The 14,245-nt window shown below is 43.7% G+C and overlaps 1 protein-coding gene across 1 annotated transcript in view; it reads right to left on the bottom strand.

Moving 5' to 3' along the window:
- The window catches only part of TRPM8 (transient receptor potential cation channel subfamily M member 8), a 180,221-nt gene that overhangs the window by 69,036 nt on the left and 96,940 nt on the right, over positions 1-14,245 (bottom strand). The window contains exons 14-16 of the mRNA XM_019523359.1: positions 12,939-13,084; positions 7,650-7,762; positions 6,783-6,999 (exon numbers count right to left, since the gene is read on the bottom strand). Coding sequence (XP_019378904.1) covers positions 6,783-6,999; positions 7,650-7,762; positions 12,939-13,084 — 476 coding nt within the window. The remainder of the gene's footprint in view (positions 1-6,782; positions 7,000-7,649; positions 7,763-12,938; positions 13,085-14,245) is intronic.

Below are 14,245 nucleotides of genomic sequence, written 5' to 3'. Positions count from 1 at the left end.
TTGTGGGTGACATCTTTTATTGGACCAACTGCATGGCTGGGGGAGACGTAGACAAGCTTTCAAATGCAATGCATCACCCACAGCAATCCTTGCCTCTCCCACATTTACATTTTATTTGAACAACTCAAAATTTTGCATCCCTTAACGAGACAAGCAAAGTACTGTACTAACAGCTCAGTTATGATGTCACATCTTTTATAGAATAAGGAGCCTTAAGATGAAATTATTTTGAGGTGAAGAAAAGAGAAATAATGGGGTAATAAGAAAGAGGACTGGTGTCTGTCCTTAGTTATACTAATTTAAGTCAGAGAGAGGCCATTAGCCATGTGAGCCGTTTCTTATGAGACCTTATGAAACTTTGATTCAGTTAGTCTATAAGGTACAACTCTATCCTGCCTTCTAGTTTAAGTCAGGAATAACTTCACTGATTTAATGTCCACCCACCTTAGTGACTAGAAATAAACAAATATAAAGCTAGATACCCATAGATTCCATAGGGCTACATGGGATTTACATCACTGTGAGAATATAGAATTTAGAGCTTTAAATTAGGGCAATTTTTATGTACTGTATCCAATTAAAACCATTACCATTCTCTTTTATACATGTTTTCTCAAATATCTGTATTAACGTTGCTTCAGCTGTCACTGATTTCAGAAAGATGCCAAACAAAATTAATCTCCCTTTCATCTTGCATGAAATCCAACCTTCAAACACTCACACTTGCTCCAGAACTCTGTGAAATGTAATAGTCTGGCAACAGTATGAACATTTAAATTTAGCAAACTGAAGCTGACAGCATTGTTTGTAACGGTGTATATTAGGACTGTCCGAAACAGCAGCATTCTGCTTTGACTTCGGTTTCAACATTTTGACGGAACAATGTTTCATTTAGAGTTTTGTTTAGTTTCAAAAGCACTGCTCTGTTTCATTTCATCTAAATGGTTTTACTATTTCGATGCTGTTTCAACGTTTTGCCCATAGGCTATAATAGGGAAGCACAAAACAGCCTATAACTTTGTTATTTCTTGCCTGATTCAGATGACACTTGCAAGGATGGTAGCCCCTTCTGAGAGCATGAAGCCTACTGTGTTTCAAGGACAGAGGTGCAGAGGTTTCTAGGAAACTGCACCTCAAGCTGTTGACAAGCAAGAGCCGGGGAGTAGGAGCAGTGTCCTGGCAAATCGGGGGCCCGCACACCCTGGGAGGAGTCTTGCAGAGCCCCTGCAGCCCTTCCTATCTGCCTGCTGGATGACAGAAGGCTGGTGCTGCTGGCTGGGGCCAGCAGCAGCACCAATCTTCCCAGCACGGGCTGCGCCCAGTGCCAGTCCCAGCCTGCAGCAGCAGCCTCCTGTCATCCGGCAGGCAGCGCTGGGGAACTGAGCCCAGTGGGGGGAAGCAGAGCAGGGCACCAGGCTGCACTCCACCTCCCGCCACTGGACTCAGGTCCCAGAGGCTCACAGCCCCATGGAGCTCAGCCCAGTGGCAGGAGGCAGAGCGCAGCCCTGGCTCTGCCTGCCTCTTGCCACCGGGCTGAGCTCCACGGGGCTGGCAGAGCCAATCACAGTGCAGCCCCGTGGTGGGAGGCAGGCAGAGCCGGCACTGCACTTGGTAAGTTCCCAGGTCCCTTAGCCCAGTGGCGGGAGGCAGGGAGAGCCAGGGCTGTGCTCCCTGTTGGGCTTAGCCACATGGGGCTGCGGAGCTGCTCAGAACTTTTAAAACATTTTGACTGGCCTCGTTTCATTTCAAGGCTGTTTGGAAGTCCTTTGTTTCATTTTGATTTCACTGTTTCAAGCTCGAAATGAGTCAAAACAGCATCAAAATGAAACAGCCAGCAAAGCTTTGCACAGCCCTAGTGTATATGAAATCAGCAGTTTACCTAGTGCCAACAATGAGCTCATGCAGCCACCCTTCCCTGACCTTTCTGAGATGTCTTGGCCTCTGATGTCCTTTTTTAAACTACACAGATTTAACACTCAATGTCAGGCTAAATTCTGTCCTCAGCTGAAATGTTCATTTTTAGTTAGTGAAAAAACCTGCTCTCACTAACTTGAAATTATTGTGCTGTCTCAAAAAGAGTTTAGCCCATTTAGTAAAACAGAGACTGACAGGGGATATGATCACTCTTTACCAGGAAATTCACGGGACCAATATTACATAAGAAGAGCTCTCCCAGCTGAAAAGGAGCAGCAGCACAAGATCAAATATCTATAAACTGGCTACATTATAAATTTTGGTTGGAAATTAGAAGATTTTTAAAGTTCAGAAGAGTGAAGTTTTGAAGTCTTCAAAGCAAAGTGGTGGGAGCAAACAACACAATTCTTTTTAAGACTGAACTGGATAAGTTTATCGAAGGGATAGTAAAATAGGACAGAGAGTTCTTCATTAACAACTAGTGTGTGTGATGTGGCATTATATGGGCACAGACAGAAGTGACAATTTTTGCCCAATCTGGCCACAGAAAGCATGAGGGTTCAAATAAAGTTTTTTCAAAACATAGCATCTTCTGTAACTTGCGTGTGCCTGCTTGCCAGACTGAGCTGTTTTCAGAATGGGAGGGGGGAAAAGGAGCAGAGGGAGTTTGGTTTAGGGCTTTTTCAGCCCCCACTGGAGGGTGGGTTGGATATATTGGAGCTCCGCCTCCCGCAAGGGGAGTGGCGCTCCATTTCACCCACTCCATCATCCAGTGCTAGCTGGGGAACCCCTAGAACAAGCTCCCTCTGCTCTCTTTCCCCCCTCCCATTCTGAAAACAGCATTGGCAGGCAGGGAGCAGGAGCCATTGCTAGAAGAAATGGGCTGCAGGTTTGCAGCCAGCAGCTAGATTCCCCTCCCCTCTCAAACACACGGTAAACTCCTGTTTCATTTGGAGTATCATTGCAACTCAGAACACTTCCTGCAAAACGTTCCCTTACAGCAGGGAGCTGCACTTCTGTCTGCACCACGTGTTTGTGGCCCCTCCAGGTTGAAGTATAGAAATAGCACTTGTAATGTGGAAGGCATCTTGTAATCCCATGCCTCAAGACTTTTTTTGCTGGTGGCCAGTTGAAGTCCAGAAGGATTTCTTCCCCCCTCCCTGCCCCCATGAATGCCACTGGTATCTTACTTTAGTTTAGTTTAGGTTTTTTTTGTTTATTTCTTTTTTTCCTTTTGCCTTCCTTTCAGGCATTAGGACATTGATAACAGCTAAACTGTTGGTAGAAATAGCGGGGACTGACTGTACTGTGCAGATATTCCTGCCAGTACTTAGAAAACTGAGGGTTTTTTCCTAGAGGTCCATTCTGCTCAGGGCCATACCAGTTACCAGATATGGGGCCAGGAAGGATTTTTTCCTGTAAATCACAATGGCATGGTCTATATGGGGATTGGAGAGGGGAAGGGGAAGTTATCTTCCTTTGTAGTTCAAGGCATGGTCCTTTCCCTAGGATCTTCTGCATATATATTAACCAATTGTTTTCCATTCATGCAGTGGATGAAGACTGGCAGAGCCCCATTGGGTTAACTACTGCCTGTGAGCACAAGGGACTGGACGTGATTGCCCAAGAAATTCTTTCCAGAAGATAAACTTGAACCAAGGAGTCTGAATCCAGAGAAAATGTGCATCAGCCAATCCAGCAAAAATGGCAAAATGTGCATCAGCACTGAAAAAAAATGGTGGTGGTAAGCTTTTGAACTAAAACACATCGAAGGTGTTTTAATTCAACGCACACCACCACCATTTTCTCATTTCGCTGTTTACACAAATGTATGTGACCGGGCACATCAGCTAGCATGTGCAGCAGACTTGATTAATCGAGTCTGCTCTAATGCTCTAGATTTCCGGCATGCCAGAGCAGACAAATGTATGCATATAAATGTCCCAGATTCCAATACTTGCATGGTTGGGAGTAGTCAAATGCAAGATTAAAGTTTTGTTCCAGTATAGCAAGAGGGGCCAGCTCTTAGCTTAGATCAATTTTTATCCAGTGTATCCAATAGAAACATTACCATTCTTTTTTATACATGTTTCCTAAATACCTGCATTAACATTGCTTGAGCTCATACTGATTTTAGTGAGATGCCAAGCAATGTTAATCTCCCTTTCATCTCAAGTGAAATAAGACCTTCAAACATGCCCAATTCCTCCAAAACTCTATGAAGTGTACTAGTCAGGCAGGGCACAAACCGCATGCATCTTTGAAGTTTGACTGCCAAGCTTCTATACAGTCCAACTCAAAGAGAAACCAAGTACTGGAATTTGTGAAGGAGCCCAAGGGAATTAGCACTTCACTACCTTCGACTCCCTGGCTGGGACTTTCAAACATTTATTTTGCAGCCAAGCCACACAGCTCAGCAGCTCTCTGCCAGATATCAGCCTGCCTTCAAGTATCAAATAAATTATCTACCACTTTAACTTGTTGGCTGACAATCTTTACTCACATGTATAATAGTCCATATACATGTATCCTCATTAACAGCATTGGGAATTGAGCTAGATATTAGGGACGTGTAAAACAGCACCATTCTGCTTCATCTTCCGTTTTGACGGAACAGTGTTTCATTTCGCATTTCATTTTGTTTCGAAAGCACTGTTCCATTTCATTTCATTGAAACTGTTTCACTGTTTCAATACTGTTCTGACATTTTGCCCATAGGCAATTCCACACCCAGGGCCAGGAAGATCGGTGCTGCCTCTATCTCCAGCTGGCAGCACCAGCCTCCTCTCATCCAGCAAGCAAATCAGGGGCCCGCACCCCAGGAGGATTCTGACACAGCCCTGACAACTCTTCTGGGGGTGCGGGCAAGCCCCCGATCTACCTGCCAGATGACAGGAGTCTGGTGCTGCAAGCTGGGGCCAGCAGCAGCACTGATCTTCCCGGCACTGGGGTCCCAGGCAGCAGCAGCAGACTCCTGAAATCCGGCAGGCAAATCAGTACCCCACACCCCTGGTAGGAGTCTGGCAGAGCGCCGCAGCCCTCCTGGGGGTGTGGGCAGGTCCCCGATCTGCCTGCCGGATGACAGGAGGCTGCTGCTGCCACCTGGGACTGACGCAGAAGCCAAGTAAGCCTGACTTCAAAACTTTTGAAATGTTTTGAGTGCCCTTGTTTCATTTCGAAGCTGTTTTGAAGGCTTTTGTTTCATTTCAGTTTCACTGCTTCGAGCCTGAAACACATCAAAACAGCTTCAAAAGGAAACACCAGGTGAAATTTCACACATCCCTACTAGATATGATTATGGGCATGCAGGGTAACATACTTAGTTCCAAAGTGATTTTGACTACACAGAGAACTAGTGGGAGAATTATTGGAACTAATTCCCTATATGCCTGGCCTACAAAATGAACGTTTTCAAGGTAACAAAGGCCTTTATAAAGCCTTCCCTTTTCTACCCACAAAATAAGACTCTTATATGAGGCATCACCATTTATTAAAATATTTTTTCCCCTAAGAATACCCAAAGATGAAATAGTAGGATTATAATAGCAGTAAAACATTCTAGAGTGTTTTATGCTTGTCCTACAAGCCCTTGTGTACAGGATGGCTGAAAGGCATTTGTCCTGTGGCCCTGTGTCAGCCAGCCCTGAACTAATAAACCCTCTCTTCCAATACCTCTGATCTCTTCACCAGTCAAGCTGCATTCTGAATTCCCCATCATCTTAAAACATTATTACTAGAAGTATTCTCCCCTGACAAGAGAAAGCAATCTTTATAGATAAGCTAAAAATAACACTACAAAACAGAAATTAGGAAGTCTCACTAGGTTTAGTTCTTCATTTAGAAAGCATTCTATCTTTACTCATCTAAATCCCAGACCTCCCCTCAAAGTCTCAGTTCTCTTGCTCGTTAAATGACAAAAAATATCAGTGATAGCTGAACAGGTCATCAGAGGAGCCTACAACATTTATAGCCATCGGTCATTAAAAAATAGCCAATGTGCTATAGATTGCTCTGGCAATTTGAACCTAATGGCATGGGATAATTTATACAGCCCAGAATCAAGTATACTTTCTACTCGGCACACATGAATAGATACCACCAATGCGTGTGGGAGTTACTTACCCAAGCTGAGGATGCAGGCAGCCGATTTCACAGGCAGATCGCAGGGATGGCTGCCATTTTTGCAGGCTGATTACAGCAGCCCCTCCCCCCCACCCATGCCTCTAATTGGCCTAAGGACTCTGGGTAGTCCCACCCCTCCCCACAAATTGGCAGGTTATTAAATGTGGATTAATTATTTCCTGGGCTTAATCAGGGCAATTGAAATATGGTTTTGGGCCACACTCAATCTAAGCATTCAATTAAACTCTGCACACACAACTCAGGGTGGATGGCAGGGCAACCGTGGCCCCTTTCCTGCCATCCACTCCAAGGCATGTGTGCACCCACCACCAGCAATGAGCTGAGCCAGGGCTCCATGGCCCCAGGTGAAGCTGCTTGCAGCCTCCCCACCACCTGCTGTAAGCAGCCCCTCTTCCCCTACTTTCCCAGGCTCCAAGACTGCAGGGCTTCCCACCCTTTTCTCTGCTTGCTTCTTTTTCTCAGAAAGCCCACCAAAATCTCAGAGCCCATAGTTTTTCACAGAAAACACCCAATTTTGTATTTTCTGCAAAAAAATGCATAATCACGATTTCAGTAGGTCCCTACACATACGCCAACCATAAGCCACTTCACTTGAGTTAGCTAAAGGCCTTTTATGCAGAACATTTTGCACATAACTTCAAGGAGACCTCATTGTGTGTTGGCATCTAAGGGGAAAAAGCATCTGCCTGGAAATAAACAGTATTTGGTTTGCAAGCACTGCCTACTTGTCTCACTTCATCACAAAGCAGGATGAAGACCAGAACATAAAGTAGCTCCTCCAGCACGGTGGGTTCCTTCTGGAAGTCCATAAGCAGGACATAAGCAAAAAGCAGCAGGAACATGATGTAGAAAATGACAGTCCAGGAGAAAACCACAAATGGGGAAGTGAAGAATGATAAATAATACAAGATGAGCTTCTTACTCTTCTCCATAGGCTTTTTCCTAGACAATTGAAGAAAGATTTATTAAAACAAGCAGACATTTCTAAAAACTAAAATGTGAAATAATTTAAGTGTGTGAAATAATTTATGTGAAAAGCATGTGAAATTGGTGATTAAGTGCAGTCAAGTAGGTGTGGTCTGAGTTACATCCATTAAAATTGGTCTGACTTCACATATATTTGCAGGGTGGCCAACTATGACCCTGAAGGACTGTGATTAGGCGCAACTGTATCTATGGCATTATCTCATTCCACCAACAGGCATCTTATTAGCACTCTCAGCTAATCAAGAGCTGATGTGATCACTTGCCAATTAAAATTGTTACCAAGGTCATGATCCTATTTGCAGATAGGTTATCAGGTGGAAACAATATTTGTTGGCTATTGACAATTTAAATATTTTCTATTCTTATTAGGGTGTTCACATCAACATCAGTTACAGAGAGACTGAGACATGAAAAATGATTTTGTGAGTAAGACATTCAACAGGGACCCTGGTTTTCTTGAGTCCAGTTTCTAGATCTGTCACACCCTCTGCACAGCCTTTGGCAAATCGTACTATAATGACATGAACCCTATATAAGCCCCTACGTAGAAAGATCATATCATTTTTTCCCTTCACTTTTTTGCTAAACAGTGTTCTGTTCTTTACCTGAAGGAGATGAACCCACAGCCAATTAAAGGGAAAAGGAAAAGACACAATATAATCTTCCAGTTCTTGGTGTCTCTTGAGATCTCTCCATACCACTGCTTGGAAAGGAAATTCTATAGCAAAGAGAAGAAAGGCCTCACTGAAGCTGATTAGAATATACAGAGGTAAAATAAAGAACATGCAATAACAAATTATTTTGGAATATATTAAGGCATTGAATTTCTAGTGCCTAAGAACTGTTGAGATCAGCAGAAATATCGAACTACTAAGATCAAAGAAAAGAAAAGCTACTGCACAGGCCCAAAGCTCCATCTTGATCCACCTTCCACCAGCTCCTGGAAACATTTTTTAATGGGACAAGTGACAATGATCTCAAGAACTTGAAACAGAGGTGGAGCAGTTGCATTCATCTGAAGGAGACTCAAGTTAGGATTCCACCGCAGTCCTTCATCTTCTTTTGTCTCTACACCACACGTGACCATTTTGTTATACATACTTGTCCTCGCTATTGTACCTTGCAAGATCTTTCATTGTACATGTGCCTTCAAGCAGCAGGCATTGAAGCAGGTGTTGCATAATCTGAGGCTCTGTGCCAGTCACAGGTGGTTGAACAAATAGCATCAGCCCACTTCTTCATTACTTCCTTGGAATGTCTGACTGTGGTACACAGGCAGGTGAGACATGGTTTGTCAGCCCCTGGTGGTAAGGACTCAGCTGCTGGGATGTACATTTTTTCACTATCAGGTATTTTCTTTAGCCTCTTGTTCAACAAATGTCTCCTTGGGTAAGGCAGAGAGGTTGGGTCCTGGTGAGGACGCTCCTGCATGACTTCAGACGTTTGTGTGCCGCAGGATGGGTGTACAGCAGGTGTCTCAACTCTTCAGTTTGTCTTAATCATTCTGTCCTAGTGGCCACTGCTCTTCTGGTGTCAGGCAGAACCATGCCAGCCAGCAGGTACACACTGTTTAGGTGGGTAGGCTTTAGACATCCTGTGATATATCAGCAGCTATCATTCAGGATGGGGTCAAGGTGTTTAGCATGTACAGATGTCTCACATACAGGGCATGCACACTGGGCAGAGAAGCTGAGAGCCAGAGCAGTAGTTTGGATGGCTGAGGAGCTAGCTCCCCATTTCAAGTTGGTGAGCTTATAATAAAATGTTGTTATGAGTACTCACCTTTGCTTTTGTCTTCATGATATGTTCTTTGTATGAGAGGGTTTGATCGAGGGTGGCTCCAAGGTAAACTAGATTTGGGCAGTGGGCTAGTAACATTGAGCTGGTGGTTGGCTTCATGGTTTTTCAGATGGAAGGCATATACTTGTGTTTTTGCTGGGTTAGCACATAATTGGTTTTCAGTGTAGTATGAGATTAGGCCAATTAACACTTTGCTGCGGGATTTTTTGACATGGTCAAAGCTAGTGTTTTGGGCCATTATGCACAAGTGATCTACACAGATGAAACATTTTGTTTCCAGTTCAATTGGTTGGTCATTCGTATAGATATTATACAACAGTGGTGCAAGCACACTTTCATGGGGGAGGCTATCAATCTGTTACCACCATCTGCTTCGCTTGCCATCCAGTTTGACAAAAAAAAGTTGTTTTAAAGCAGGGTTTATATCAGCTCTGTAAGGTGTAGATCTTTTGTTGTTTTCAAGGTCTTGTGGAGGAGTCACCGGTGGTTAACTGTATTGTAAGCAGCTGTTAGGTTGATGAACACAGCTCCAGTAATTAGGCCTTTTTCAAAACTATCATCAGTATGTTGAGTAGATTGAGCAGCTGGCTCACTGTTGGTTTTCCAAGGCAAATGCTGGCCTGTTAAGGGATTAGGTGCTTATCCATGTATGAGGTAAGCCAGTTCAGTACCAGTTGTTTGTACAACGTAGCATAGCAGAGAGATAGGTCTGAAGCTCTTTAGGTCAGAAGGATCTTTGCAGGCTTTAGAAGCACCTGAGCATGTCACTGTATCTTTGGAATTTTTTAAATAGCTGTGCATGAGTTGTAGGGAGAGGGGCCATTCTCAAGTCTGGGGTCTGAATTGCTTGATTTCCCAGTAAGTAGGTCAGGTCAAGGCTGGCTGCTTTCCTGTGCATTAATACCAGTATTCAACTCTGTCATTCAGAAGGGGCTTGTAAGACCATGGTCTTTGGGATGCCTGTACCTTTCCGACCTGAGTGGTTTTTTGTTTATTTGGGGGCTTTTTCCATTGAGAAGTATCTGGTCAGTAATTTGGTTAGTGGTGACATTCTAATGTTGATGTGCCTTTCATGGATCATCATTTAGTTTACATAGAATCATAGAATCAGAAGATCATGAAGTCTGGTCCCCTGCCATGGGCAGGAAGTTATTGGGGTCAGATGAGCTCAACAAGGTGTCTGTCCAGACTCATCTTGAACACCTCCAAGGAGGGTGACTGCACCACCTCTGCTGCGAGTGTGTTCCAGATTCTGATGGCCCTTACAGAGAAAAAGTTTTCCTTATGTCCAACCTGAATTTACCTTCTATTAGTTTATGCTCATTGGTCTTCATCCTACCTTGAGGTGCCCTCCTGAATAATTGCTCTCCTAGTTCCTGATGCTCCACCCGACGTACTTGTAGACAGCTATCAAGTGACCTCTCAGCCTTCTCTTACTCAGACTGAGTAGGTCCCGTTCCTGGAGTCTCTCCTCATAGAGCCTGCCCTCCATGCCCTTAACCATATGGGTGGCCCTTTGTACCCTCTCAAACTTATCCACTTCCTTCTTGAAGCGCGGTGCCCAAAACTGGACACAGTACTCCAGCCGAGGCCTCACTAATGCTGAATACAGAAGGAGGAGTACCTCCCTGGATCTAATGGCTGCACATCAGCTGATGCACACCATAATTTTATTTGCTCTTCTGGCAGCCTCATCACACTGTTGGCTCACATTCATCTTCCAGTTGATTGCGACCCCCAGGTCTCAGTTAGATGCTATGCCAGCCAGTGGACCACCACTCACTGTATAGTTGTGGTGACAGTTCTTCCTACCCAGGTGAAGGACCTTGCACTTCTTCCTGTTAAAACTCATCTGATTTTGTTCCACCCATAAATCCAGTCTGTCAAGGTCATCCTGGATCTTTCCCCTCATCCAAGTTGTTAATGACTAAATTGAATAGGATGGGTCCAAGCACTGAACCCTGGGGGACACCATTGGAGACAGCCCTCCAGGATGAGGCCATCCCATTGATCACCACTCTCTGGGAGTTGCCAATAAGACAGTCTTCCACCCACCTTACTGGAGACTGGTCCAGCCCAGTACTCTCCAGTTTCTTAGAGAGAATCCCGTGGAAGGCAGAGTTAAAGGCTTCACTGAAGTCAACCTCGTGTCCCTCATCCAGATGGTTAGTTACCTGGTCGTAGAAGGACAAAAGGCTCATCAGGCATGATCTACCCTTGACAAAGCTGTGCTGGTTGTTTTTAGCACCCCATGCATTACCAGCTTGTAGTTGACAGCCTCTTTAACCAACTTTTCAAAGATTTTACCCAGGACCGAGGTCTGTAGTTTGTGGGGTCATCCCTCTTCCCTTTCTTAAAGATAAGCATCACATTGGCCCTCTTCCAGTCATCCAGAACCACTCCTGAGTTCCAGGACTCTTTAAACAGCTTGGCTAGTGGTGCTGCCATAAGTTCAGCTAGTTCTTTCAGGACTCTTGGGTGCAGGTTGTCTGGCCTAGCAGACTTAAAAATGTCCAAGCATTGTAAAAGTTCCTTCACCTGTTCTGGGCTGATTTCCTGTAGGTTGTTGCCTTCCCCCTATTCCCTTGACCTCTGGTCAGGTGAGCAGCCCTGGTTGGATTTTAGGAATACCAATGCAAAGTATGTATTTAAGAGTTCTGCCTTTTCACAGGTATCAACTGTGGGCTGCCCCTGGGTATTCAGTAGGGGGTCCCACATTGGAACCCAATTTTTTCCTTCTCCCTATGTATTTGTAGAGGGACTTTTTATCTTTTATACTGGTTGCCAGTTTGATCTCCATGCCTGCCTTAGCTTTCTGTGTCTCACTATCTTCAGGCCCTGGCAATACAGGTGTATTCCTCCTTGGTTGTTGAGCCATTCCTCCATTGTATATATACACACTACTTTTTTTCTTTTTAATAGCTCCCTAATATCCCTGGTAAGCCAGACAGATCTTCTGGCTCCTTTCCGACTTTTGGCCCAGGTGGGGATGGCCTTTTTCCCCATGTGGGGGTGACCCTGTGTAGGGGGTAGGGGCCACCCCATGTGGGGGTGATACCCATTCCTTTTTACTATTATACATCGTATCAGTTGACTCAATCAGGGTTTACCAGGATTTTCTGCATTTTTCTGTGATGGATAACATGAGTTCCTCACCTGTAGTGATGGTGTTTGTGGGAAAAGGAAAAAGTTCATACTGTCACCTATAGTCTTTGTATAGGCCAGTGGTTTGCACAGTGAGGCCTGGGATGTAATTCTTGTGGCATCCCCACAGGGTGTTCTTCCTTGAAGATTTCTGTGCAGCTTCTATGAATTGGTCATAGTTCTCAGACAATGCTTTGATGGTTTTGACTGTAGCATCAAAGTATGCTGAAAAGCCTTTCCAGTTTGCCTTATTAAGGTTGAAACGCTGGCAAAATGGTACCGTCATAGGTGTTACTATGGCTTTGATCTGAATGCCAACTGGTCAATGTTGGGAATGTGGGATGAGGTCTAATAGCCATTTTATAATAGTTAGCCCAATGATAGTGTTGTAGCTGTATGTAAGGTCTGGGTGGTATCCTTGTTTCCAGCAGCTGCAGTGAACAGAACACAAGCAAGGTGATGTACACTTCCTAAAAACAAGCCTCCTATGAACTCCAGCTGCAAATTAAAGCTTCTTTCTCATGGCATAATACCTTTGGGCAGATCCCTGCACCTACAGCAACTGATCAATATTTCTGAGCATCAAATCTTCACACAGTTCTTTGCATTCAGGTTATGGCTAGAAAAGAATCAAGCTTACAGCAAGTTATATTTTGCAGCACTGCCAACACGTTAAATGCTCAAGTGTGGGATGATACTACTGTAATTCACACTTGCCAATGGGACAATGTTTGTACTGCTGTGGAATCCTCCTCGAAAACTCTTGATTTCCAGGTGATTGGCATTTGTGTCACAGGACTGCTTTAATATATATTTTTTGCAAAGTTTTTTCATCAACATAACCTTTCAGGAGGAAATGAATTCAAGACATACATAAAACAAATTCTTTTTTGATGATTCAGACTATCTGAGTTACATCTACCTAAGTCTCTGTTCTTTCTTGGCTTTACCTGGACTCCTGGCTGTGCAATGAACTGTTGATCTTTAGCTTCCACTGCAAGTTCTAGACAACTGCTTCCACCCCAGGCATCACAGGAGTAGGTCAGCAGCTGCTCTGCCAGATCTTCATCACTGCTGTAACACTCAGTGAACAGCTCTAAAAGAATAACAGCCCCAAACAGGAAAAAAAGAAGCCTGCATCAAATATGCTTCTCTCCTGGCCTGATTTCAGACTGTACTCTAAGTCACAGGTGCATAGATCAGAAGGCAGAAAATCTCATTATTAAGGTTCATTATAATATTAATTTGACCTTATTTCACACCCTTCAAATTGTATGTGTATTTTGAAAATAACCACAGACACAATACTTTCATATTTGAACAGGGAAAGAAAAATGCAACATGACTAAGCTCAATCTTTGGTTAGCATGACTCAGAACTTTATTTTTTTCCTGTCTTTGTTCAGATGTTTAACTTAAGTGTCTTCACAGTTTTTTGCAAGTAATGTGTAATACAAAATCACCTTTTCCATTTTCACAAATGTCCATGTAATCCTAAGCTGTTCATACAGCTATATTTTTAAATATTCACCTGACACATATGAACTCTGTATATTAATTTAATCTCTGTACAGAAAAAAGAAAAATTCAAGCTGATTTGATGCTTGCAGATACATAGCATGCAACATAAAACTAAGCTGCGAGTTTGCTCCAGGAAGTGAGCAAGTAAAAATGGCACCTTCTCAGTTAACACCTCTGCCCTACGCATGGGCAAGAAATACCTGTTTTCTTTCATTAAGGTTTAGATCCAATGACAACATCAATAAAAAATTAGTCCTTATAGTTTTTTGTTGCCTTCAGTAAGAGTAAGCAAACTGGAATATGCTCTTTCTGTGCCAGTAAGCCTATTGCAATAGTTACAGAAGAATCACTGAGTTCAGAAATTACTGGCAGATTCCTGAAACCTGGCCATGTGAAAGTAGTGAAAAACTAAGCTTGGCTTCCAGCGTGAGTATCAGGGATGCCAGTTATGAAAATAAATCAACTCTTAGCATGTTAACTGTGAGCACCTGGTAGAGCACTACTGAGATGCAAAGTGTGTAACCTCACAGCTTTAGGGAAGTTGGGTGTAGCCATGTTGGTCTAAGGATATAGACTAAAGAGGTTCTTTGGGTAGATGTGATATCTTTTATTAGACCACCTAAATAACTGGAAAAATTGTTCTTTGCAACCTTTTGGGCACAAACACCCTTCTTCAAGCATATAGAGAGTCTCGCTGGTGAATTGCATGCTCTCCTGGGTAGAATACAAGTCAGAAT

Source organism: Gavialis gangeticus, unplaced genomic scaffold (genome assembly GCF_001723915.1).
Source record: "Gavialis gangeticus isolate Ggan-Ray unplaced genomic scaffold, GavGan_comp1, whole genome shotgun sequence".
Classification (NCBI taxonomy): domain Eukaryota; kingdom Metazoa; phylum Chordata; order Crocodylia; family Gavialidae; genus Gavialis; species Gavialis gangeticus.
This window is presented reverse-complemented; position numbering and strand designations above follow the sequence as displayed.